The sequence below is a fragment of the Emydura macquarii genome, unplaced genomic scaffold (assembly GCF_026122565.2).
Source record: "Emydura macquarii macquarii isolate MOO-44397 ecotype Brisbane River unplaced genomic scaffold, CSIRO-AGI_Emac_v2 contig_3278, whole genome shotgun sequence".
Classification (NCBI taxonomy): Eukaryota; Metazoa; Chordata; order Testudines; family Chelidae; genus Emydura; species Emydura macquarii.
Window position 1 is genome coordinate 477,181 of NW_027133415.1, and position 25,327 is coordinate 502,507.

General features: G+C 49.0%; 1 protein-coding gene across 3 annotated transcripts; it reads right to left on the reverse strand.

Annotated features, from left to right (window-relative positions):
• Window positions 1–382: 382 nt before the first annotated feature.
• Window positions 383–25,016, reverse strand: ADD2 (adducin 2). Of its 3 annotated transcripts, XM_067532367.1 has the most exons (15): window positions 24,819–25,016; window positions 23,953–24,088; window positions 22,580–22,731; window positions 21,426–21,506; window positions 19,927–20,076; window positions 18,757–18,900; window positions 17,717–17,815; window positions 13,313–13,489; window positions 11,065–11,322; window positions 9,906–10,025; window positions 9,049–9,138; window positions 8,138–8,307; window positions 7,451–7,572; window positions 3,266–3,268; window positions 383–1,182 (listed from the first exon to the last, which is right to left on the reverse strand). In XM_067532367.1, exons 1-15 carry the CDS (start codon window positions 25,014–25,016, stop codon window positions 866–868), a joined length of 2,217 nt encoding a protein of 738 aa, XP_067388468.1. In that variant the 3' UTR covers window positions 383–865. The 3 variants fall into 3 exon arrangements, with proteins under 3 accessions (XP_067388468.1, XP_067388466.1, XP_067388467.1); XM_067532365.1 differs by lacking the exon at window positions 3,266–3,268 and having other exon boundaries at window positions 7,451–7,579; window positions 8,142–8,307; XM_067532366.1 differs by lacking the exon at window positions 3,266–3,268 and having other exon boundaries at window positions 7,451–7,574; window positions 8,131–8,307.
• Between the last annotated feature and the right edge of the window lie 311 nt (window positions 25,017–25,327).

The window sequence follows — 25,327 nt, forward strand, 5'->3', positions numbered from 1 at the left end:
AGGGATTCGTGTACCTCCCTTTCCCCTTCCCGACTGGAACCCAATAGTCATTTCCAAGAGGATTCGCTACTGCAGGAAGTGGCTCCTTAGATAACTTGGTGTCACCACAGCTGGCTAGAAAGGAAATTGAAACTAGCTTGTTGGGCCAGGTGTAAGATGGTCATCAAGGAAACAAAAGGTCACGGGTTCACAGCCTGACCCTTCCTTCAAGGAGAGCAAGCCTTCATCTTTTGGGCTTTGATAAAATTGGATCATTGCTATTTGAGGTTATACAGTGAATTGCAACAAAGTAACTAGCCAGAATTCCACTGCAGAATTGGAAAAAAGGAACCAAGCGCATGGTCAATGTTCCCTCCTGTTTCACGAGGGTCTGTTCTTGACTTAATGCACAACATTATTTCTAAAAGGTGGCCACGTGTGCTGTAAAGGAAGCAGCGTGTGGAAAAACCTCAGCCCACAGGACATAAATGGTTTGGAGCATTAGTGCCGTGATGAGGAGGAACTGATCCAGAGAACCAGTTTTACAGCTTGGGAAATTAGTAACTAGCTCCCTTGAGTGGAAAATAAGGACCACAATCATTCCTAAGCTCACCTACTTCCTGAAAAAGAGGTTTCACAGGGAATGATACATCTCGTGCCACAAGTACCCAAAAACCTCGCCTCATTTCTCCCACAGTCCAGGTGCCATCTCAGCCACACGTATTCTACAGGAGTCATTCCGGGTCCCTCGACCTCTGGTCTATCTCAGCACAAACCATTCTAGGAGAGGCAGCTATTGGCGATCAGCTCCCACTACTGCTCTGGTGACTTTGGTGGGTGGGGGAGAAAGAAGGAAGCAGCAGGAGGAGAAGGTCTTGGAGGCGAATCAAGATTCAGCCTTCTCCTTCTTTTTGCCCTTTTTCAGGAAGGATGGGGTCCGGAATTTCTTCTTCTTCTTGGAGGGAGATTTGGATGGTGAGCCCTCTGGGGATACAGGGCCACTGGTAATTGACTCGGTTTTGTCCTTAGGGGCGTCTGTGTCAGCATCTGTGGTTGTGGTCATCTGGCTCATTCCTTTGCTTAGCGCGTCTTCTGCGGTTTGGTCGTCATCTTTCCCATTCACTACCACTGCCGCCGGCAGCGCCGTCTCTCCAGCAGCAGTGGGATCGGCAAGTGCTTGGCTGGTGTCGGTCGTCTTAGCACCTTCACAAAAGAAAGACACAAGACATGAGGATTTATGGAGGGAGTGCTCCCACTTTCTCTAGGAGGGCTGTGCTTTGTGTCCCCTGGCTGTGTCACACAGGCAGAACAGGTGATTTCTTTAGGGTAGTGGAAGGTAAGGGCCAGGAGAATATTCAAGAAGTGGTTTAGATTGGGAGACTGCAGGCTAACGAGAGGCTGGCATTTTCCAGTTTGCCTAGCCCTGTGTCTTAACTATTCCACCAGTGACTTCAGTGAGGATATTCCAGATTAATACTAGTTTCATTAGAAGCAGAATCTGGCCCCCACTTTAAGGAAATCGTTGGGGCCTAATTCCCCTCTCTCTGACACCACTGTAAGTCCACTGGGCCTGGTTCTCCTACGCCATGCACCTTGTGTATTTATGCATCTCTGCAAAGTGGGCGTGATCTGAAGTTGGTAGTGTATTTCATCACAGGAGCAAACCACCACCGAAGGTGCAGGGCAGTGGGGAATCAGGTCTATGGTATTTACACAGACTAGACCTTATCATGCTCCCATTGAATGGGAATTTGGTCCTTGATTTCAACAGAAGCCGGAGCAGCCTCACAAAGTCTCGCTGTGATAGGGAGAAAATGGGACACTGATGGACTGAGACAGTACAGCCAGGAAAAATCCTCTGACCCTCCTTCATGCCCAGACTGAGTCCATGTCTCCTAGAGTGGGGGGAAAAGCTTGTACCTCACGTTTCCTCCTGGGTTTCATTTTTCCTCATTGAATCTAAGCAGAGCTAGAAGTCAGAACTAAGGATATGTCTGCACGACAGCCTCTGCATATATGTCGCTGCAGCTATGCCACCACAGCTGTGTAGCGTAGGTGCTTCCTACAGCAATGGAAGGCGTTAGCTCTCTGAGAGGCTGTAGCTAGGTCGACAGAAGAATCCTTCCACCTGCATAGCCACATCCACACCAGGGGTTATGTCGACCTGATTACAGTGTTCAGGGTGCAAAATTTTTCAGAGCCTTGGGCAAGACAGCGAGGTCCAGCTATGTTTTAAGTGTAACTTCCTCCCTGTTAAAAAGAGGTTGCAAATTCCAGCTACGGAAATCCAGAGCAGAAGGGATTATTGCTCACCTAAGACAATGTCCAGCAGGAGCAGACTGACCTACGATGGCCATGACAGCTGGAAGCCTGTCTTCGAAATGGCCTGTACATTTAAACAGCGCTAAGTGTACACAGGCACTTGAGTTTTCCATTTGCTCAGACTCGCTTTATGTCCTTCTGAGACCACAAATACAGAGAGGAGTGTGTGTTTGCATAGGGCTTCTATTGCAACTAGTGTTAACGAATGAGTCCTCTTTGGCGCTGAGTGCAGGAAGCTGTGTTCGGGGAAGAAGCAGTTAAACAATTTGCATGCATGCCTCTCTCCTCTTTTCCTCTTCCTCTCTTTTTTCCTTTTCCCCTTAGATTTCTTTACTAGATTTATCAAAGATCATTATAATTAATACACCAGACGACTTCCATAGCACCTTTCTACTGGGGATCCCAAAGGGCTTTACGAAGAGGTGTTGAGCCACACCTCACTCTTGTGGGGGATGAGGTGTGATCTTCATTTTGCAGATGGGGAAACTGAGGCACAGATCATTTAGGCAGTGACTAAGCGGCAGAGCAAGGAATCAAACCCAGGGATCCCCTGCTCCAATCACTAGACCACACTCTTGGTTGCCACTTGACACGGGTTGTGTTAAGCCTGTGCAATGTGCGTAGTGGAGCAGCTGGTCCCTTTGTCCATATTCGTCATGAATATAATGCTCCCTGCCAACAAGCTACCTTTCCCCCCTGCCCTGCAGGCAAATCTGAGAGACATTTAGAAAAGCGATACGACTGCTTTGCTATTTGCCGACCGGCTGGTTTTCCCTCTGGGACAGAGCTAGCATCAAAATATTGATCATATTTGGTACGGTGATAGCTGGATCTCCCCCGCCCCGGAGGCTGCAAAGACACATTCCAACCTCGTTAATTGACTGTGAATATGTTTGGTGCAGGCCACCCTGCCATGATTCCATGAGGGTTTAGGAGAGAGAGACACGGGCAGGGAGGAGGAAACTTTCTTTTCAGAGCCTGCCATTCAGAGAACATTTGGAATCGAGCAGTAAATCCCCAGATCTCGGCTGCCCTCATTTCTAAGGCATGGCTCTTAGCTTTCCTCTAAGCCGATGCTTCCCATAAATGGTTGATGTGAGTGAAGTTAAAGGCTAAATCCCACCAACGGGATTTGTGCAGATTTGATTTCACACAGCTTTGCCTTGCATCCCCACCCGATGCCGTTTGACTTAAAGCCTGAGCCTCATGCACACACAGAGCCGCACCTACTCAGTGCGTAGCACTGTCTTTGCTGGGATTGTTCCTATGACCGAGTGCAACTCAGTGAGAATGAAGGTTGCAGAATCGGCCCCTCAAGATGCAATACAGTTGACAAGATATTAGGGCTTGCCTGTGCAGAGACCAAGGGTACATCTGCCCTTCAAGCTGGGGGTGTGATTCCCAGCTCAGAGAGACGTACCCAGGTTAGCTCCAAGCAAGCTGGAGCGCTAAAAATAGAGTGCAGCTGCAGGAGCATGGGCCGGGTGCCCCAAGTATGTATCCATTTGTGGCGATCCAGGGATCTAAGCTACTGCCGCATACACACCGCCCGATGTCTCTAGTGGCGACTAAGGAATTTGGAGCCCCAATGTGTGACACTCCACTAAAGGCACTTCCCGTAGGGACCTGATTGGAGAAGCTCTGGAGTCCCTGATGGGGTCGGGCACGCTATTTAAGCCAGAAAGAGACTCAGGAAGCCGTGCAACAAGGTGGATCTCGGCTTGCTGCTTCTACAGACCCTGCTGTCCGCTACTTGACTCCCAGCCTCGGTTCCTGACTTTACCCTGCCCGGTTCCCAGCTCCTGCGCGCCATCTCATTCTAGTCCCTGAACCCCCCGGCTCTGGTCTCTGTCTGCTCCAGCTCCGACCCTAGGCCACGGCTCTTTGTTTCCAACCCGGTGTTTATCTTCAGCTTCAGCTCCCATTTCCTGTCTGACCCCGGCTCCAACTTTCGGCTCTGACACCGGGCTGCTGACTTTGGAGCTGCCCATTGACCTCTGGTTCCTGAACACCACGGCGATCACCAGGTAAAGTCGCAACATCTCAGTCATTGGTGCTGGTCTTCCACTGCCCCAACTCCATCCGAGACGCTATGATGCCTCTCTACTCATGCCTCTGCGGCTACACTCTATTTGTAGTGCGTTAGTTTGATGAGAGCTAGGATTAGCATGTTGTCTCGCACTGGGAATTACACTCCCAGCTTGCAGTGTAGACATACACTTACTGCATGGCAAGCCAGGCTCTGAATCTACAGTGCACTAGCCTGCCATGGACTAAATCACCACGTGGACCCTGCTATCGCACACGCCACGTTCCAGAGTGAACATTGCCGTCCTGCAAAGCCCAGCACACTCTACATTCATACCCTAGCTTGCCGTGCACCGAGCGTCTGTGTAGACAAGCCCTTCCTCCCATCTATCCCATCACAGGAGAGTGGGCAGAGCCATGAAAGATCCAAAATCTGAAGCACAGCAGAAGCCATCTGTAATTTTGACTGAGCCAAGCCCTAAGGTTGTTGCCTGTTTAAAACAATACCACCCATCACTACACAAAGGTGTGTCGGTCAGTGGCTGGAGTGAGAAGTACAGTGATGCAGCCTGAAAAATTACTAGTCAGCTCCACATTTCCATGGAAAGAAATAATGCAAAGGGACAGTAAGCTGGGTAGGACTGAAGAAAGAAAATATCTTCAGCTCTCAGACAGACTGTATATTCAGTAGAGCTGCGTGACATTTTTCAGCTGACACTTTTTTTCCCAGCAAAATGCAGATTGAGTGACCCCGAGATGTTTCACATGATAATGGCTGTTTTGCCAAATTGTTTTGGTGGGGGGGAAAAAAAAAAAAGAGTAAAAAATATTCTGAAAAAAAATCTTTGCCTCTGCAGGATGTTCTCACATTAGGCTGCATGAGGAGTGAAACACTGCATCACGCCAGAGCCTGCGTTCTGCAATATCCTTAAACAGACACGGCTTAGGAACTTGAAAGCTGCCCAGCCTCTGGTCTCCTGTGTGGCACAGAAAGAGCTGCTAGGTGAAATGATCCCTAGAAGTGTCTGTAAAATGGATTTTTTTTCCATTTACCATCCCCGACCCAAGTAATGACTTTTCACCGGAAACCTCATCAAACTTTAGCGCTTTCCTTCTGCCACGCTGTCCTGTAGGATGCTAAAGGCACAAATTGTGTATGCAACAGCAGAAAGTTATATGAACAATGGGAAGCAATGGGAAAAGACAGAAGAACTACAAGCGGAGCTGCTCTTGAGGGTGGGAGATTCCTTCTACAAAGGCCTGAGGCTACAGCTGGCTCTTTTTTACACCGTTCAGGACTGTCACTGGGTGGAAGAGACACAGGAGATAAAACCTTCGTAAAATCTGGAGCAAGGAAAAAAGTCAGAGCAACTCTTCTGAAGTAGCATATGAGAAAATAAGAAAGGACCTTTTAAAAAAAATCCCTCTGAAGTGAGAAACATCAGCACCCTAATAGAGGTCTAAGTTGCACATTTAGACGGTCAAATCAGCACACAGGCAGGTCAAGTGGGAACATTCAAGTATCAGCGCTTACAGACAAGGTGAGGGGTACTAGAGAAATGACAGATAGAATTTGATGATGATGATAATAACAATAATAATATCATCTTGCTCGCATATAATACTTTCCAACGGTAGAGCCCGAAGTGCTATAAAAGCAGGCCAGTATCATTATCCCCATTTTACAAATGGGAAAACTGATGCACAGAGGGGGGAAGTGACTTGACCGAGGTCAGCCAGCAGACAAGGGTGAGCCAGGAAGAGAACCCAGGGCATCTGGCTGGCAGGTGGTGCTCTGTCCAATAGGCCACCCTGCCTCTGAGCTAAGTGGTGATCTGAGCAGCTAAATGCAGAACTTGCCAGTTCTATGAAGGTGCCCGACGTTTGAAAACTGCTCCCTATTGGTCTCCCGTCCAACGAAGACTGATATTGGGCGAAGCGAAAGCAGGCACATCTGGATGCAATGTTGTTGCTCCATTGAGCTGCATCCCTGCTGTGAATACACTGGAAGATTTCCCCACCCACCCTCTATCTCCCCTGAGAGAAGCATCCCACCTCCCGCAAGGTGATGGTATGTGAGCTTAGAAAACAGCCTCTCTATACTTACTACAGTGACAAGTATTCAGAATCAGAGGTAAGTCCTTTGATGAAAGCAACACATGGAAAGAGAAAGGAAGAAATTGTGGAGACAGACATACACCAACACAATGAGACACAATGTGACACAATGAGAACAATCAGAGTAACACCATCGCATTGACCTTCATGGACCAGGTCATTTCTTTGCACCAGACACCTTCATTGCCTCCAGTGAGCTGTGCATATGATCCCCCCATTATGGCCAGTTACTGATTATCACAACGCTGATGTGTTTTGATTTTAGCTATCTAGTAGCCTCTGATAGTATTGTGTATTATATCGCTTCTGCTCTTACATTTGAATCCAAGGCAGAATATATATATGTTTAATGTAATTTCTGGAACCACTAGGACCAATTCACACACATTTGGCTGACCCAAAGCCCACTGGAGTCCGTAAAACGATTCCGATTGATTTTAATGGGTTTGGATCAGGTCCACAGCCAGTATTTTCTTATTACACCTACCCTCATCTTACTTTTCCTGGCTCCCCCCTATTGTTTGTTATGCTCACTTGTAGTTCCTGTTCCAAGTTAGACTGCCAGCTCTTTGGGGCAGGGGCTGTGTCTTTCTATCGATTTGTACAGCACCTAGCACAATGGAACACTTATTCTGGGTGAGGTCTTTGGGCACTACTGCAGTGCAGATAATAAATGACTAGATACAACTTCATTCCAAAGGCCTCCTGTGTGATTTGTCGGGACAAAGGTGGCTCAGAAGTTAGGGCCATAATAACCCACTCTCCTTCTAACAAAGAAAATGAGGCCTTGATTATCTTTCCACCAGTGGAAGATGCCCCTCCAAGCATACAGTGTGCCCATGCCTTGCTGCTCATGTGACAGGGGACAGGTTTATCTTAGGATGCGATTGCAGAAACACCCGCTCATTGCTGCATCTCCCCCTACGCAGTACACACAAATGCTCTGATTCCCTCCATGCAGCAGAACCTGCTAACTCCACCCAGCACAGGGGGTTCAGCTTACCATCTGAAGACTTTGCGGGGGAGACAGGTGGGCTCTTTGATGGAGACTTTGTGGGACTTTGCTCCACGGAAGCGGAGGGGGACTTCACAGGAGAAGCCTGAGATTCCTCCACGCTGGCGTCTCTCTCACCTAGGAGCACAGAAGACATCCACATGCAATGTGAAAACTGGGGAAATCCCAAAAGACATACTCCCTGCCTAACTTCTGAGTGCAGCTAGTTGGAACGTATTTTCTTGAAGGCTGAATGTTTTCAAGACATGTCGGTTTCAGCAGGAAGGGTTTTTTGAGAGAGCGCCATATGTACACACTCTGTATAAGCTGATGGGTTAGCGCACTGGCCAAGGATGTGGGAAAACCAGGTTCAAGTCCCTTTCCTGCTCAATTCAGAGTGATCTGGGATGAAAGACTCTGCTCTGAACCAGGCAGTGCACGGACACGACCCTGGCTTCGCCAGTGCCCTAGTCCCCTGCCCCCACATGCTTTTGGTCTAAAACCTGCCATTTCAACACAATTTCGTTTTCACGTGAATGTTTGGAAGGGTTTGGTTTCATTTCGATGTGGGACAAAACCAAATGTTGGAACCTCAGAAGTTGCCCTGAAACAGAACTGTGGCCCTCCAGTCAGCGCTGCTACTGAGTCCCGCACGTTACATGACCGAACAAAGCCTTCGCCGCCCCCACCCGTGACTTACCGTCTTGTCCCAGTTTCTTTCTTTCCACCTCTTTCTTGTACTCCTCCAGCTCTTGGTCGGTGAGCTGGCTGAACGGGTTGGGAGGCTCTGGCTCAGTCGGTATCTCCTCCTGGGGGACTTCTTTTGTCTCGATGTCTGCCTTGGAAGCCAGGTGACTCTCCGCAGACTGAAACCAAGCGCAGACACAACATTGCGCCATCAGCACTGGGGCTGAGGATAAGGCTTAGCGGATCCCAACCGAGAAGGACTGGGCTAAGTTTCTCTGGGCCATCTAACTTAAGTGAGAGATCCTTTTTTGTCACCAAAGAGGCTCAGTATTCCAGGAGCCCAGCCCATTGTTTAAGTGTTTGTTTTCATAGACGCCCTTCCTGACCTCTCCTCTGCAAGAAGCAGAGCCCCGTGTGGGGCAGATCCGGGTGCAATTCCACCATGCACAAGGAGAGTGGGTTGTGGGGAAAGTAGGGCGGTGCATGAACTCAGCTTCAGGATGACAGGATTACCTTATGGGGGCTGCTATGGGCAGGCGGGTCAGGCTGGTGGATCCATTACTCTGTGTTTCCACTTGATGTTGCCATCCATGGACACTCAGATAGCAGGGAGCCCCCCGCCATCACCAACACAGAGCCTCGACTCAGCCTACACACTGGTTCCCAGGATTGCTCCCTCCCTTTGCACCTGTTGTTGGTGTTGAGCGCCCGCCCTTACTACTAGAGAAAAGAGGCTGGCTCAGATCAGGATTCCCCTGAACTCTGGAGTACCCTGAACCCAGATCTGAGCTCCACACCACAGCTAGAGCCCTTAACGCACGCACGGCTGCAGCCTCGGTCTACAGAGCTGAAGGAGAGCAGGGAAGTTTGCTGCATTATAATATTCCCCGTGAATCTAGCCCCTTCGTTAATAAGAGTACCGGACTCCTGCTCTTCTCTGCTATCACACTGGCTAAGAGCTGGGACTGGGGTCCAGCCGACTTCACATCCTGGCGGTTTTGCTCCCGAATCTGTGGGTGAAAATCACCAAATAAATAAAAAGAGCTGAAATAAAAGTCTAGACGAGATGGCTTAGGGGCACAATAATAGAGAGGAAGGGCCTTGAATTGCCACTGCTTTGCCCCTTGGAGAGTCATGTTCACCTGGGCGAGGGGAGTGTAAAAAGCTCCTAGGGCAACACGGCAGCACTTTTCACCGGTATCAATGACAACACAAGGAGCAAGGAAGCAGAGAGTCAAGCCCAGAATCTCTCTCTCTCTTTTGCTGCCCGTCTGAATCCAGTTGAGCTCAGTAGCGATTGGCTGCTTTTGCCATCCGATGCCTGGTCCTTGGCCAACGTGAAATGAGCCAGCAGGTCTCAGCTCCGTTCCTAACTGGCATTATATAAAACTTCCGCTGGCAGTCTCAGCCAATAGGCCAGGGACCGAATGGGTCACAGAGTGAATTTTCCTCTGACCGAGGGTGAGATTCAGATCAGGCTGAGTTGTGTTGCCCAGGCAGCGCTGGGGAAGGGGTATATGGTGAACTATTCTTGTACCTGCTCTGACATTGAAGAGAGGACTTCAGAGCTGTGTGTCTGGGCCCTGCCACCTGCACTAAACTTGCTGACATAAAATGAAGAGAGAGTAAAATTGAAGTGGCTCATCTGCCCCCCACCAACTGCAGGAGAATCAGGCCCCTGCAGTCTCAAAGGAATTTATTGAATCTTGGCCACCTGGAAACTAAGACCCCATGTATAGGACACGAGAACGAGAGAGACATCGGAGAGCCGCCATACCTTGTTCCTCATTTCCAGCACTTCCTGCGGGTCTGTGTAGAGAGGCACAAATTGGTTGGGGTTTTCGATTCGGATCGGGGTCCCACTGCTGGCCTTTTCCACATCGTCGGCCTTCATCCACTGGCCCATACCAAGAATAGAAGCAGGGTAGGGAAAGAACAAAGAAAATGCATCAAGACCAGAATTGCAGCATCATTCAGACCCAGGAGAAACATGGGCCCAGCCTATGAGTTTCTGACCCATCACAGGATTTTGGATGCGCCAACCTTCGTCGACATTCAGAGCTGGGTAGAGTCCCTTAGAGAGAAAAGGGCCAGCTGCAAAATTCAGGAATCTGAATTTGGATTCAGATCTAAGCCACCCCCTTCCCTGATGGGCATGGTTTTGCTTCAGCCCATTCAGGTTCAATTCCATCTATCTGGATTCTGAATCCTCCCAAACATTTGATGTGCGCAGCATTAGGGTTTTGGCTTAACTTGTGTCTAGTAAGTAACTGTTAAATCTCTATACAAATGTCTATCTATTTAGGGACTTATAAGGCCCCTGCGTCCCATAACACCTCTCCACCTTTAATGTATTCATCCTCCACACCTCTGTGAGGTAGGGCAGTGCCATCATCCCATGTACAGATGGGGAACTGAGGCTAAGTGACTTGCCCAAGGTCACACAGGAGGTCAGTGGCAACGTAAGGAACTGAACACGTCTCCCTCCCCATGGGACCCCAGCTCCTGTCTATGCCCAGGTGACTCCACTCTGGCAGATGCCCCAGCTGTTTAGTACCTCTCCCAGTAGAACAGGCAGGTTAACATTTTTATACGGACCAGTCATCAATTTCACGAGCGCTCCTTGTGGTACCCGTTGCTGCTGGAAAGCAGCTTTTTGGCCTGGCACCAGAGGGGCTGTTTTCAGGGATGGGTAAACTGGTTTGAATACAACCTGCCCCTTCCCCTGGACTGAGCCACAGTTGCTCTGGGAGAGGCTGTGCTTGGAGTATACCACGTCCAACCAGGAATATCATGAGAATGTCCCATATCGGCTCCAAGCATCTCGTGGGCTTTGTGAGTCCTTACCTGCTGCACTCCACTGCCGTGGAGGAAGCTGGCCACGTTCCTCTGTGACGCTGCCTCATACCCAGCACACGGCGCTCACTCCCCCTTACCGTAGTCTTGGTCCTCTGGCTGCCGGCGCTTCTCTGATTCTCCTCAGCTACGTTAACACGTAGGTAGGTGTTGGGTGTATTTAGCCAGCGGGTCTTCTCCTTCTGCTGCTTCTGGGCGTGCTGTCGGAGGGTGAAGAGGGGAGCGACCTCCTCCTCAAAGACGAACGCCGTGACGGTGGCAGGGATCAACACATCACTTTTATGCTTGGTTTTCTCCTGGACAAAGGGGTGCCGATATGTGTACCCGGTTCGGTAACCCTGGAAGGACACAAGCAGAATGCGTCTTTACTTGGGAGACTCTAGCTATTAGGACCAGGCAAGAAACGGGGAGAAAGCAGAGAAAAACGTCACAGGGTTCAAAACAGATCTCCTCTTTGTTTTATTCACATTTTTTGCACTTTTTTTTCCCGTTGAAATTTTTATTAACATTTTTTCCTCTATCAAAATCCTGATTTTCAGGAGTGCTTTGCTAAAAAAAAAAGAAGTTTACAGTGAATCAATGTTTTCGTAGTGATTTCAACAACATTTCTGATTAAAAAAATATTTTAAAAGTGTTGCAAACAAACAAACAAACAAACAAACCCCAAAATAAAATGTAAGAACAACAGCCAAACCAATTCTGTTGTCCAGATTCTGATCTCAGCCATAGCAGTACCTGCACTGGAGTCACTGATGTGGCTGGGGATAGAACCTGGCCTGCTGGGTTCTTCTTGATAGTATTTGTCTCATTTCTCCCCTTCACCCTGCTTCTCGTTTGCGAGTGTGAAGAGACTGGCTCACAAACAGGCTGCATGATCTGGCCTGCATATATCGTGCTTAACTGGTCCACACTCAAGGAGTTTAATGCCCATGCTCTTGCCACTCCTGTTGTCGTCTCTCCACGGGAGCTTTGTCCAAATGATAGCACTTGGGCACACCAACCCACGAGATGCTGATGGGCGAATTAGTTCAGGTTTCTTGGAACCTGCAACCATCTTTCCTGGAGACAGCAAAGCTGCCCGCTGCGTACTTTGAGCAGAGATCATATCTGACACACAGAGCCTCGCATCTCCTTCCAAAGTGCTTTACACCTCTGAAGATCCAAAAGTACTTTACAAACTGTAGTGTAAGGCCTGAGGCCTTGTTTTGACTAAACTTAGGCTTTGTTCTTAGGCTGAGGCGTAGCAGCCATATCTGGAGCAGCAGCAGCCATAAGCTAAGTGGCATGTAGTCACATCTTCACATTCCTGAAACTACTTCAAAACAATGTAATATCGGGCTGCTACTGTCTTAATAGCACCTACTGCCCACCAAATAAAAAAACAGATCTTAAGATGCTTAAAGAAAACTTTGTTGTGTAGCATTCTGTCTGGAAAGAAATCACTTAAGGAGAAGTTTGTCTGCCTTATTGGGAGTGGTGAGCATTGTGCGTTTAGCGTGTGTATTCTGTTTTGGTAGTTGTTAATAAATAGAGGATAAGGAGATTACCATGTAAGGCTCCTTCACTGCTAAAAGATCCTGCAAACCCGGAACCCTACAAATTTGGGAAAGCGTGTGGGTGCTTATATTAACCAGGTTAGTTTCACCCGGACTGGGAATGGGTGACCCTGAGCCCTAAAGTGTGAATTGAATACGGGTAGGAGCCTTCTCCCCCCGAGCCCTATGGATTGGGAAAGGGTGGAGGGTGCCTTTGAGCCTTAAGATGTGAATTGGGAAAGGATGGGAGTGTCTAAATTAACTGGGTGATGCCTTGAGCCCTACGGATTGTGGTAAAGGTGGGGTGCCCTAGTGTGTGGGTAACAGTAGGTCTACATGAATCCCTCGCCACCAAAATGCAGCCACCTCTGGGGTTCAACCGGTCATAGCAACATCAAAAAACAGGTTAGGAGAGGAAGTGGAGGGGAACACTGAATCCAACTGAAAATGAAATAAGAGAGAAGTCTGGAGAGTGATTAAATACCACGGCGCCTGGTATAAACAATAGCACTCCATGCAGCTCCCGGGTTCTCCCAGGTAACAGGAAAACAGTGGTCTAACAGTCCCGTGGGGGATCAAGAGGGAAGATAGTTTAGAGAAATTGTTCGTTCCAACCACCCGTGTTCACTGTTCAGCAGGCTTAGCTACAGTACCTGGGGAGTCTCCTGCTGCTACACCCGTCTCTGGCAGGCTGCCTTCAGAAGGCATAGCCCAGAACCAGGGAGATCCAGGTGGGCGGAAGGGAACGTGCAGAACGAGTAACTGGCCACGGCCAGATCGGCTGGAGACTTACCAGGTTGTCCAGCATTCTCATGAGTGCCTCAAACTCATGCTCTCCGAGGCGGCTCTTCTGCATGGGTCCGAACGTGCTCCCGGCCCATCGGACTGAGCCGACGTCATGGGGCCGGTACTTCTCCCGCTCCAGCACGATCAGATTCTCAGCTCCTCCAGCGCTAGACAAGGCGGAGACCTGCACAAAGCACAGAGAATGCAACGGAGAAGCCGCTGGGTAAATAAAGAAAGGGCCAGATTCTTGGTCATGCTCCATCACCCTTTGACCTGCAGGAAGGGGGAAAGATTCTGGCTGGGGGGCCAGATTCTGGTGGAAGGGAGTTCCCTTTGGAATAAAGCCGCTAGGGTTGGCTCCTGCATTAGCTACCCACCAGCCCAGTATGGGGGGCGTGCCAGAGTTACACTCCACCAATCCCCCATAGATACGAAAGGCTCATACAGGAAACAATATCCCCTGCCTGGAAGAGCTTGCCATGTGAGACCCTCATCCTGCAAACGTGCAGGTTACTCATGCACACAGATGGTTTGCAGCCTCAGTCCCGGTTCATGTATTTACTGACGATCTTTTCCTCTCCTTAACTGGTGGCATTGAAATAGCCGCCCCACACTCGTCCCTGGTGTTGCTGTATATCAGAAGGCCTCGGTATGTGTAGATCCGCCTTTAACAGCACCAGGCTCCAGAGCGCTCCCTGCCTGCCAGCCACCGAGGTCGAGCGTGCCCCAGGTTTGAAACAAAGCCAAGCAGCCTTGGGAATCAGTGGGCATTCAAATGCTGGCACAGCAGCTCTTGTGCTGGGGAATTAGTGACTCGGCAGTGATGGGGGCGGAGAGGAGAGACAGGAACCAGGCAGCGTTGCCCATGGGGAGAAGTAATATTCCAAAGCCCTTTGTCAACAAGGCGGCATGTGGGAAGGCATCAGTCTACACAGCGCACGTATTCCCAGCCCTTCACCTGCAGCTGTCTCATGGGCCAGGCCTCAGCATGTGCTGACCTCATTTCCCAACTAAAGAAGTAGGTCGATGTGCAACGGGGAGGACAACAGCCTTTACAATAAATGACAGTGATTGCAAACTAGCTGCCTACCCAGCGCAATCAAACCTGCCACTTCACCACAGCTGTGCCGGCACCATGCGGCGCGGGAAAAGCAGAGCAGGAGAAAGTCAGCGTCGTCGTGTTGCATTTCCAGGCTTGGCTGACAAGCCGGTGTTTAAAAGAAACAAACCCAAGCCACAAAGGAAATCTACAATAGTTGTAGGCGGGGCTGTGTGAGGTTTGGTTCTAGGCACGGCGCCAGCACAGAGATTTGAGCCCTGATGTCAAGCTCTGAAGACAGTGGCATTATCACAAAACATGTCCATATCACCCCTTCCATGCATGGAAAACCTGAGCTGCAAACTCCTCCTAAAGACCTGTTTATTCCACTTGGCCAATAAGAAGCAATTAACAGCCCGGCCCGTGTTTATTCCTTTTTCTATTCTTCCCAGTGCATACTGCCTATGCTCTGTCTGGTTTGCTCAGATTGAGACAGATGCTGTATTTTTGGGGAAGCTATGTTTCTGGGGATTTGGGAAGGGGAAATCCCGGGGCTGGTTTGAGTTGGTGAAAGAGCAGGGTGTTGGTCTATTAATATTCTGGCTGGCTAATGTTGATTACGTGAGGGAGGATAGGTTGGTTTCTGGATGTGCTGATTTGTGTTACTATTATTCAGGATCCTGTTTGTTTTGGTCGTGTCCAAAGGACCAACCACGAGATGGGCTCCGTTGTGCATGGTGCTGCACACACACAGAGTAGCAGATAATCCCTGCCCGGAAGTGCTTACAAACTAAACACCCAAGAGAAAGCCTGGCGGGAGGGGTAAGGGCCATAACACGGAAGCAGAATGAACAACGTGGTGGCAGCCAAAGTCATGTTCCATTTTTTTGGAGTGGGTTTAGTTAGGAGGGGACCAGCTAAATGGAAAGAAGGGGGGACATTGAAGGGCAGGAGAGTGAGGGGGACAGGGCAGGGGAGAAGAGGGAAAGAGAGGCAGGTGTGGACTAAAGCACTGATGCCCTCGAACATTTTTAACATTTGCCAAAAGTCTCCATCGTGCCGGCAAAGCACTCTACTCTGATCTATGCACAGAAATGAACCCATTGCATTGGTAAAACTGATGGTGCTTGATAATAAATAGGAATAATTTTAACTGCAGTAACTGCAGCTCCAACATAGTGAGGGGTTTGTAGCTAAAGCCTGGAGCCTGCTGGGTACGACTCGAGTGGAAACTTGCAACACCATTAGTTTTAGTCTCACGGCATTTGTAAAGGTGCAGCTGCATGGTGTATTGCAGGTAAACCACCCCACTGTGCCTGAAATACCATCCTTTGCCCTGTTACACCCTCAATTTGACTGTGAACTCTTCAGGGCTGATTTGGGCCGGATTCACATCACATATTGGTTTTACACTGGGGTAACTCCATTGACATTGGTGGAGTTATTCTTGATTTACGCTGGTGTCTGTGAGATCCAAATCAGGGCCACTGTCTTTTATTCATCATTAAAGCACCATGCCCTTTTATGGCACTGAGCAAATAATGAACAATAGCAGCAAGCGATGCAGAATATCACTGCTTCTGCGTCTCCGTTTGCACTCGTGTTGAGCCATGAAGGTTTAAAGGGAGAGGTTTCCAAATTAGCATTTGCTAATCTCTGCTCTCACTGAAGTCATTGGTAAACCTCCCCCAGACTTCAGTGGGAACTCGGTTAGGCCAGTGCCAAGCACTTCTGAAAATCCCACCCCAAAACAACAGTCAATAGTGGAAGGGGAGGCAAGGGCCCCACTCAAGTTATTGAGCAAATAACAGGGCAGCAGCTGAAACACAAAACTAAGCTGGGAGTGACTGAAAACCATGCCAGTAAATAAAGCTGCAAAAAAACAGAAGTTGATTTCCCTCCTGAAGTCTGTTCCAGGAACTGCCCAGTAGAGGGAGATAAATGATCAGCGCAATCCAGACAGAATAGTTCCCGGGGGGTAGCTGTGTTAGTCTGTATACAGCAAAAACAAGGAGAGTTCTGTGGCACTTTAAAGACTAACACATTTAATATTTGTAGACATAAGCTTTCGAGAGACCTCAGCTCTCTTCTTCAGATGCAGAGGCATCTGTGTTACCTATTTTCTGTATTACTGCATCTGAAGAAGAGAGCTGAAGAATGCTACCAGGGAGGTCCTGGGCTTCAATCTCTTACCTAGCAGCTTAAATTTGGCCTCCAGGACCTCCCTCCTATACTTCTCTATGTCATTGGTACCTACACGTACCATGTCCACTGGCTCCTCCCCAGCACTACACGTAAGTCTGGCTAGATGTCTCGAGAGATCTACAGCCTTCATATCCGGCAGGCAAGTCACCATGCGGGGCTCCCGATCATCACAAATCCAGCTATCTGTGTTTCTAATGATCGAGTCCCCCATTACTATTACCTGTCTTTTCCTAATAACTCGAGTTTCCTCCCCTGGAGAGGTATCCTCAGCGCGAGAGGATACCATGACATCATCTGGAAGGAGGGTCCCAACTACGGGATTGTTTCCCTCCGCTCCAGTTCGATGTTCTCCTTCCCTGAGACTTTCATCTTCCGCAACAGCACAGAGGCTGTCATACCGGGGGTGGGACCATTCGACTGGGTCCCAGAAAGTCTCAGCTATGTACCTCTCTGTCTCCCTTAGCTCTCCCGAGTTCAGTCACCCGGATCTCCAAAGGCCGTAGGCAGTCTCTGAGGGCCAGGAGCTCCATGCACCGAATACCACCCATAGGGCAGGTAATCCTACATGTTGCATTCAGTGCAATAAACTGGATAGCCCCCACTCTGTGGCTGGACTTCTGGACTTTTTACTCCTGCAGCTCTTTCTTTTATTGTTGTTTGGTTTTAATCGCGGGGGGGTGGGGGGGAGTGTATTGTCTTTAGTTTACAGACTGTTAATGAAGTGTATCTACTCCTCTCCACACTCTCCCACTAAAATCCCTTGCAAAACTCCCTATTAGCTGCCTATTTGCTAGCTCTTCTGGTCGCTTAGGAGTGGGCTTTTTAAACCCTGACTCTCCCTGAGTAGCCCCGCATGCTGGCTAAGGGTTGATGGGTGCTAAAGGGCTTCACTGGGGATCAAAGCCTCGTTAAGAAGCTCTCAGTCTTGTCTATCAGTCAAGCAGCAAGCACACCACAAACACACACACTACAGACAACCAATTCCCCCCAAGGGTCATGTAGTCCCTCCTCCTTCACCTGGAGAATTCCCTCGCAAAATTCCCGTTAGTTGCCCCCGTTTGCTAGCTCCCTGCCCCTGTATCCATCTAGACCACACAGTGCTGTAACGAGAAGCAACCTTGGAACACTGCAGCGGCACCCACGTGCTGCCCTGTGATAACCGCTCACCTGAATCTCACAAGCAGCCTGCAGGTGAAAGGCTTTATAAAAAGCTTCCTCCACTGTGTCACCCAGAGTGATCACACCGTGATTTCGCAGCACCAGGATCTGCGGGGAAAAAGAAAAGCGAGATAGCGCGATCAGTACCAACCAATTCGTTTCTTTTTAAAGAGGCTCGGAGATGCAGTCCAATGACAAGTCTATTTTATTTTATTTTTTCCTGGCACCTGAAAGTCTCTGGAATGACTCTCCGCCTATTTCAGCCCACAGTCAGAACGGCAGGTTCTGTAGAAAGTGACCACAATTGAACACCTTTGTAACTTTCCAGATATGGAGTAGTTCTGATACTTCCTCTGGTGTATTGGCCATTTATTCCCCTCTAATCGAATCCACATGGCACTCATTCTGCTGTGCCCGGCCTCAGAAAAGCTTTACAAATGTTCATGAATCAAACCCCAAGTATGACAGGAGTCCCACCAGTACACAAAGGAGGGAACTGAGGCACAAAGCAATTGGGTGGCCCAAACTCACATAGAAGGTATAGAATCCAGATCAGGTCTACACTACCGTAAGTCGATCTAACTTACGTCGCTCCAGGATGGGAAAAAGACACCCCTCTGAGCGATGCACGTTACAGCGACCTTAGTGCTGTCCGCACTGGCATTATGTTGGCAGGAGATGTTCTCCTGCTGACACAGCTTCCGCCTCTCATGGAGGTGGAGTAATTATGCTGACGGGACCAGACGCGCCACAGCTTGCGCCAGTGTAGTGCTGCTAGTGTAGACCTGCCCTCAGGCTGGTGCGTTAGCCACACGAAGGGCCAAAATTTCAGGGTACATCAGCAGGTGAACCCTAGGCATGAGAGGGCCTAAAACCAGAACCCAAACCCCAGTCCAGGCCTGGTCTGAACGCCACCTCTTCAGCCCAACTCCAAGGAAAATGTCACCAGGCCAAACCCATTCCCGGAGCAACTCTCCTGAGGCGTATTAGCCCAACGGCTGATCAGACATAACATCTCTCAGTCCGAGGAGCGTGCGTTTTCTCCTCACCTTGCAGGTTGGTCCAAGGCACTTCTGTAGCTCAATCCTGTCTGCCTCTTCCTCCATCTCGCCGTTGAAATCGAAGTACACCAGGTCGCCCAGCAGCAGTGCGTTGTGGGATACTGGCAGGATGCCACATTTCATTGCAGACACCTGGGGAACAGAGAGAATGCAAGAAGCAAAGGGAATGATCAGTGTTGGAGGCCCAGTACAACTTGAGTTGCTTGACCACTGTTCTACAGGCTTAGCATAGCATCAGTTGCTTGCTTGGCTATTCTGACCCCTGTAGCATGACATCTTCCAGTTGGCAGAGACTGAATAACCTTCTAGAGGTCTCAGTTTCTGCATAGCACGGCACATAAGACAAAATACAGACACTGTATGTTTGCAGCTGCACATAGATAACGGTGATGGGAACAACAAGTTATCCTTAAACATCTGGGGTACACTGTTTCATTGCCAAGAGGCAGACTTTTACACCGCCCCTCTTATCACCAGATACCATGTTAAAGGCCATGTTAATTCCACTGATTTTAACGGGACGTGAATCGGCCTGAGGGAGACGTGTTTGAGAGACTCCTGGAGTGAGCAAACCATGCCAAGATCTTAACGCGAGAGAGGTGAGCAGGGTGCTATCAGCAATGAGACAGAAGTAGGCCCTGGATTCCCCACCCTCCCAACTTCACTCAGGATGTTCAGAGCGGGAGCTGCACTCCTCAGCTCTCTATCACAGCAGTGCAAATCCCAGGAAACCATGCAGCGGATGAGGAAGGAAAGTAGATCCTCTGGGGCTGGGGTGTTATTGAGTCATTAGGGAGAAGGAGCAGAGAGTTCTGGGCGGGAGGTGTTCACCCTAAGGTCCTTGGGAATAAACCACTGCACCCGTTCTCCCTGTTTGTCCAACGGAGAATGCTAATGGGGCCTTCACCGCCCCAGGTTAGTGACTGAAATCAGGGTCAGCCTGGGCAAGCCTCTTGGCTTCTCAGCCCCAATCCTACCAGACGTGAGGTCACCTCGGCCGCACAGACCCTGCCAATGAAGGGAGGGAGCAAGCAATAGTCCTGCAAGGCTAATGCTGTTCTAGAAATCAATTGCTGAGTCAGTACAAATGCCTCTGGGCGAGATGCTCCGCCTCATTTTCCATGGCCCTGGCAAACCATGATTGATGGGGCTCCTTACCGCGGCAGTGGCTGGTGTGTGCAGGTGGATAATACATCTGACGTCAGGTCTGGCTGCATAGATGGCTGCGTGCAGGCCAAATCCTCTAGCGTCCACGGAAAAACTGGTGCTGCCCTGCTCCACCACTTCACCCAGGATGTTCACTTTAGTCTGCAGCAGGAAAGAAATCGGGCAGCAGGAAAGTACAGATTTACCAGGGGTGGGAATTCACACACCCCATGGCTCACCCCAGATCTACAGAACACCAAGGTGCTGCCTCATCACTCTTGTTGGATCCACCTTCCAGGTGACTCTGAGTTCAAAGAATGTGCTTGCTTCTAAAAGATCTGCTTATTTTGGGAAGTTCTCTGGCCTGTGCTCTACCGGAGGTCAGACTAGGTGATCGCAATGGTCCCTTTTGGCCTGGGAATCTCTGAATTAAGCTGTGAGGTAGGTATGGGGTACAGAATAAGGTCCTACAATTCTACAGCTCAGCCTGTTCCTATATGGCCTGTGAGATCTGCAGGGCTCACAACCTACTATGCCATACGTGCTTTAAGACAGTGTTTCTCAACCTTTTAAGTAGCAAGTACCCCCTAACTTCTGACAATTTTAATAAGTCCCCACCACTCAGTTTTCCACTCTGAGAAACACAATCTTTTCCCCCTTTACCGCTGGACGACTATATTTCTCGTAAAGCAGAAGAGTTCTGAGTTCTGTAGCAGATCACAAAACCCCCTGCTGTTTCTCCCCTCTCTCCACATAGGAGCAAAGGACAATGCCAGCCAATCACTATGGCCTGATGGCGGGGTCATGTGGGTTCTCCTCACACAGGCTGGAACTTGTGAAGTCTGAGCAGGCACTAAGCGGCCCACCAGAGTGGATAGCAGCGCTCCCCATGGCCGTCCCTAGGAGCCTGGGGCAAATCACACTGTATGGGCCACCTGCCTCCCAGCTGGGAGCGGGGACTGGGCGGAAAGCAGGCAGCTGCCACTTGGCTTCCTCAGAAGTCGGCGGCTGCCGCTTGCCTCCCTTCACTGGGTTTTTTGCCACGTACCCCCAGCCTGTGTCTCATGTACCCCCAGAGGTACACGTACCACAGGTTGAAAAACTATGCTTTAAGAGAACATCCACCGGGAGGTTATTGAATGTTCACAGTCTATCAGGAGTCTGATCCAGCTCAATGAGCAGAAAAAATTTTGAGTTTCAAAATGGTGATGAAAAAACTGAAAACTTTGAATTTTGACCAAGAAAGGGTGGAAAAAATAGTGAGATTTCCACATATATTTCTCACCCTCTCACACTCCAGTTTTCAAACCACTCTGGAGCATTTCAAAATTTGGAGAAAAATGATGGGAGGGGAGGTGGAATTTGTAAAAAAAAAAAAAAGGCAATAATTCTTTGCCATCAGCTTCTTCTGAAGTGGTCCCAGATTTACCAGCATGAACCATCTCGAGAGAGAGAGAGAGAAAGTGAAGGGTTTAATTATGAAGTGAGAGGGTGTTATGTAGCATACTCACCAGGCTAGAAGCGGTGACTTCATTACATGAAAGACCTTTAGGGCTGATCAAGAAGTGATCCTGTTCTTTGCTGACACGCAGCTACCAAGAGAAATGCACAGGAGGAAAAAAAAAAAAAAAGATGCGAGTTAGGGTTAAGTGGACAAGCATAATTTCTTTCATCTGCATTTCTTTCAAGCCTCCAATCTCCGAGATTCCACCTTATTTCATTTTGGTTTCAGAGCTCTGGGAAAGCCAAACACGAATGACCAACCTTGATCTCAATACTGTACCACTTTGATCACAACAGGCAAGAACTTTGAAAGCTGGAAATTGGGGCTGACGATAAAAGGAAGTCAGTGACACAGAAAAATTCAAAGAGTATTGTGCTGTACGTTCCACGGTCACATGCCACGTGACGACTGTGCTGGAGCTGCAGCAGACTAGCTAGCTTCTCATCACAAAGATAAAGGAAAAGGGCATTTCCTGGTAGCGTCTGTGCAATGCAGTACATTTATCTGCTGTGGTTATTAGTCAGCTCTGGTCCAGATCCTCCACTGAGGATCTGGACCCACTTTGCTTAGTGAGCAACTGAACGGCCTGAAAGGGAATTCTTGTCTAACCAGCTGAGGAGCAGTTCCCAAGTTAGGGCTGTAAACTCAGCCTGTGGAAGTCACAGCTGGATGCTTTCTGACCATGCACACGTGCATTCATGTGAGCTAAGATCGGGACACGTGACGCAGGGCACGGCTGAGTGCTAGCAGGTGTCAGGAGATAATTCACTTTGAATACCCAACGCCAACCCATCATATGAGACTGCTGATCAGGTGCTTAGCACTAGAGGGTGGCGAGGGTTTTTCTTTCCCCTTCCTCTGAAGCATCATACAAGCATCATGCAAGATACCAGCGTGGACCGCATGTGTCAAAGGTCACATTCCTGCACTGGCTACAAGATATAGTGTTAGCCGACGCATTTAGTAAAGAAGAGCCCAGCCTCCCACTGGAACTCCTGCTCTTTATATTCCTCCACCTACAAGTCTGGTCCACTCTGGTACCTGGAGGACCAAGAACTCTATGCTTGCCTCACAGCTCCCCACAAGGATGCAGAGGGGTCATGTTCCATCCTCACTACCGAGACAGCCCACATCCACGTTACCATTGGGGCCCCCCCTCACCGTGACGTAGGTGTTCCTGAGCTGCGCCCAGCCGTACAGGTCCAGCAGTCGGTAGATGCTGCCAACCTTACAACGCATGAGCCGCTCCCCTTTCGCTAGGGACAGCGACTCCGTGCTATGGAGATCATTGATGGGCGTCACCGTGGAGAGACCTGAGGAGAAGCAGAGATCGCTTAGCCAGTTTGAGAGGATGGGCATCACTGAGAAAAAACACAAGGGGAACACTCTCCCTAGCCCCATTTTTAAATGCAACCGGTTAGGGTTTATTTTATTTTATTTTCCTAGAGATCTCCTTGGAAGACCAGAGAAATGTAGTGGGAGCTTTTCTAGCCTTTAACTGAAGAAATGAGTGAGCATCTCTTTAACGAAGTGCTATTTCCTCCCAAGAGTTTTTCAGGCATTTGAGTTGAATAAGTGATAACAAACGAGGTATTTTTAAATTTAATCCTTTTTTCCCTTTCTTGCCCCTTTACTCTAACACTATTTATTTTTACACTTTGAAAAATGGGTGCAGGAAGGGGGAGGAAAAATTGGGTAGGAAAGGGGGACATTGTGCTTTGTCAGAAATCTGGAAAATAAAAAAAACCCTAAATTTTTGCAAAACATTCCATTTTTTTTTTAAAGCAGACATTTTTCATCAAAAAGTGGCTGAACATAAAATTTCAGACAACTCTAATGTTTACTTTTTTAGGGAATATTGTTCAGGGTATTTAAAAATACCTCTTTTGTTATCACTTATTCAACTCAAACACCTGAACAACTCTTGAGAGGAAACAGCGCTTTGTTAAATAGATGCCCACCCATTTCTTTAGTTAAGGGCTAGAAATGCTACCACTACATTTCTCTGGTCTTCCAAGGAGAGCTCTAGGAAAAGCAGGGAATGATTTGATATTTCTGGAATTTTTAAGGTGAAAAACAAACAGGGAAAACCCTTTAAAGTGGAGTGGGCAAAGCACAGTCTTTAACGCCTGCTTTGTCCATCATAAAAAAGCAAAGAGGGGCACATGCCCAATGTTATTTATCCCTCTGTGGGTTGCCATTAAAGCTGACCCCTGTACGGGGTGTTTGTTAAGCGTATGTGAAACTAGATAATATTTCACTGGAAACCATGAGACTTTGAACAACCCCACACAGAGAAGGGGCAGATATAGCTGAGATTTTCTAGCCAGACTAGGAGAATTAGGCACCTCAATCCAACTGAAATGCAGTAGGAGATGGGCACCAGAGATGTCTTTGAAAATCCCAGCTTGTCTTCTTTGATTGTCCTTCCACATTCTGCAACCCTTCTTCCACCCCAGACTGGTAATCTGACAACAAGGGAGGACTCTTCCCCCCCCACTCCTGCCCCCGAGAAGCGTTATCCACCAACATACTGATGGGAGAGGTGGGGAAGACGGAAGGAGCAGTGCTGGCCATGAAATCCGCGATCTGTCGCAGGGCCCAGATGTTGGAGTTGTTCCCTTTCTTCATTTGTTCTTGGATCAGGCTCTCCAGCTCCTCTCTAAAAGACTGAAACAGCATGGCAGGCCGTGAATCGTCTGCAATTTCACAGATTAGCGCTCACGGAGCCAGCGCTGCCCTACAGCCGCGCTGTGAACGTTGCCGAGCCAGCATCTTCCTGGCAAAGCCAGCAGCCCTTCTCTCCGAGGCATGGCACTCAATGGCAAACAGGCTCCCCGGCCTCATGCATTACACACAGTTAGCACTCACGTTTCTATCCAGCCCTGATGGCACAGGGGAACACCTGGAGAAAGACTCTGGGCATCAGTTGCTCTCTCTTTGCTCCATCCCTTAAACACAGTGACCACTATGAGAGGAGAAAGCTTCATGCTTTCAAAAGGGGCTTTTAATAAAGTGTGTGTGTGGGGGGGGGAATCTCCATTTTTTGATGGCCAACTTTAGACACCTTGGCCAGACTCTAGAAGAGCTCAGGGCCACACTTTCAAGGGCCCATCACCCACAACTGGGGCCAGATTTGAGAAGAACTCAGCACCCAACGTGATTTTAAAAATCTGGCCACACATTTTGACAGCTAAGTGGATCTGATCTGCAGAGGTCTGAGCGCCTGCAGCTATTGACTTCAGCTGGTTTTTAGAGCTGGGCATTCCAAAAAATAGACAAAGGCACCTGTATGAGAGAGCCCGCTAGTGGAGAATCTAGGTCTTAAGATACAGAGACAGAACGGAGGATAAAAACCCACTCCCTCGCTTTGACCATTGGCCAGGCCCTCTCTACGCACTGGGCTCCGTAGGATCATGGTGACTCTTTTCTTCTGCTCCATCATGTTGAAGTCCTGCCGGAGATCGGCCGCCATGTTCCGGATGCGCAGATATTCCGGGTCATCTTCGGAGAACCGATCGAAATAACGCTGCCCATGGAGGGGCGGGGAGGAGACTGGGGGGGAAGAGACTGCCTCCAGGACGGCTTCGTTGCTCATCTTCACGACTGTCTAGAGTTTACTGCTTGATACCTGTGCATAGAGACGAAAGGATCAAGAGCCGCCAGCATGATTGAATGTGTGTTTATTGCACCTCTTACAGCAACAGAAAAAAAACGTTCTAGATGTTGCGTAGGCAGGGAAGTAGATGATGTTACAATTCAGTTACTACTAACAGTGTGTCACACTGATTCCCTTATGTTGATAACACACCCCGTGCTGGGTCTAATAATCTTAATCCTAGATATTCATGTAGTCTGAATTATTCAAACCAGCATGGTCTTAAATTGCATCCAGGGGTCAGTTCTGCC

Bases quoted from the DNA above. Each gene is read 5' to 3' on its own strand.
- ADD2 (XM_067532366.1), bottom strand. From the start codon at position 25,016: ATGAGCAACGAAGCCGTCCTGGAGGCAGTCTCTTCCCCCCCAGTCTCC. The intron at 7,575-8,130 runs GTGGGGGCGGCG...CTCCTAGGTGAG, and splicing joins GACAAGACGGTAAGTCACGG to AGAGACGCCAGCGTGGAGGA. The intron at 1,183-7,450 runs GTAAGCTGAACC...TCTTTTGTGAAG, and splicing joins CCCCGCAAAGTCTTCAGATG to GTGCTAAGACGACCGACACC.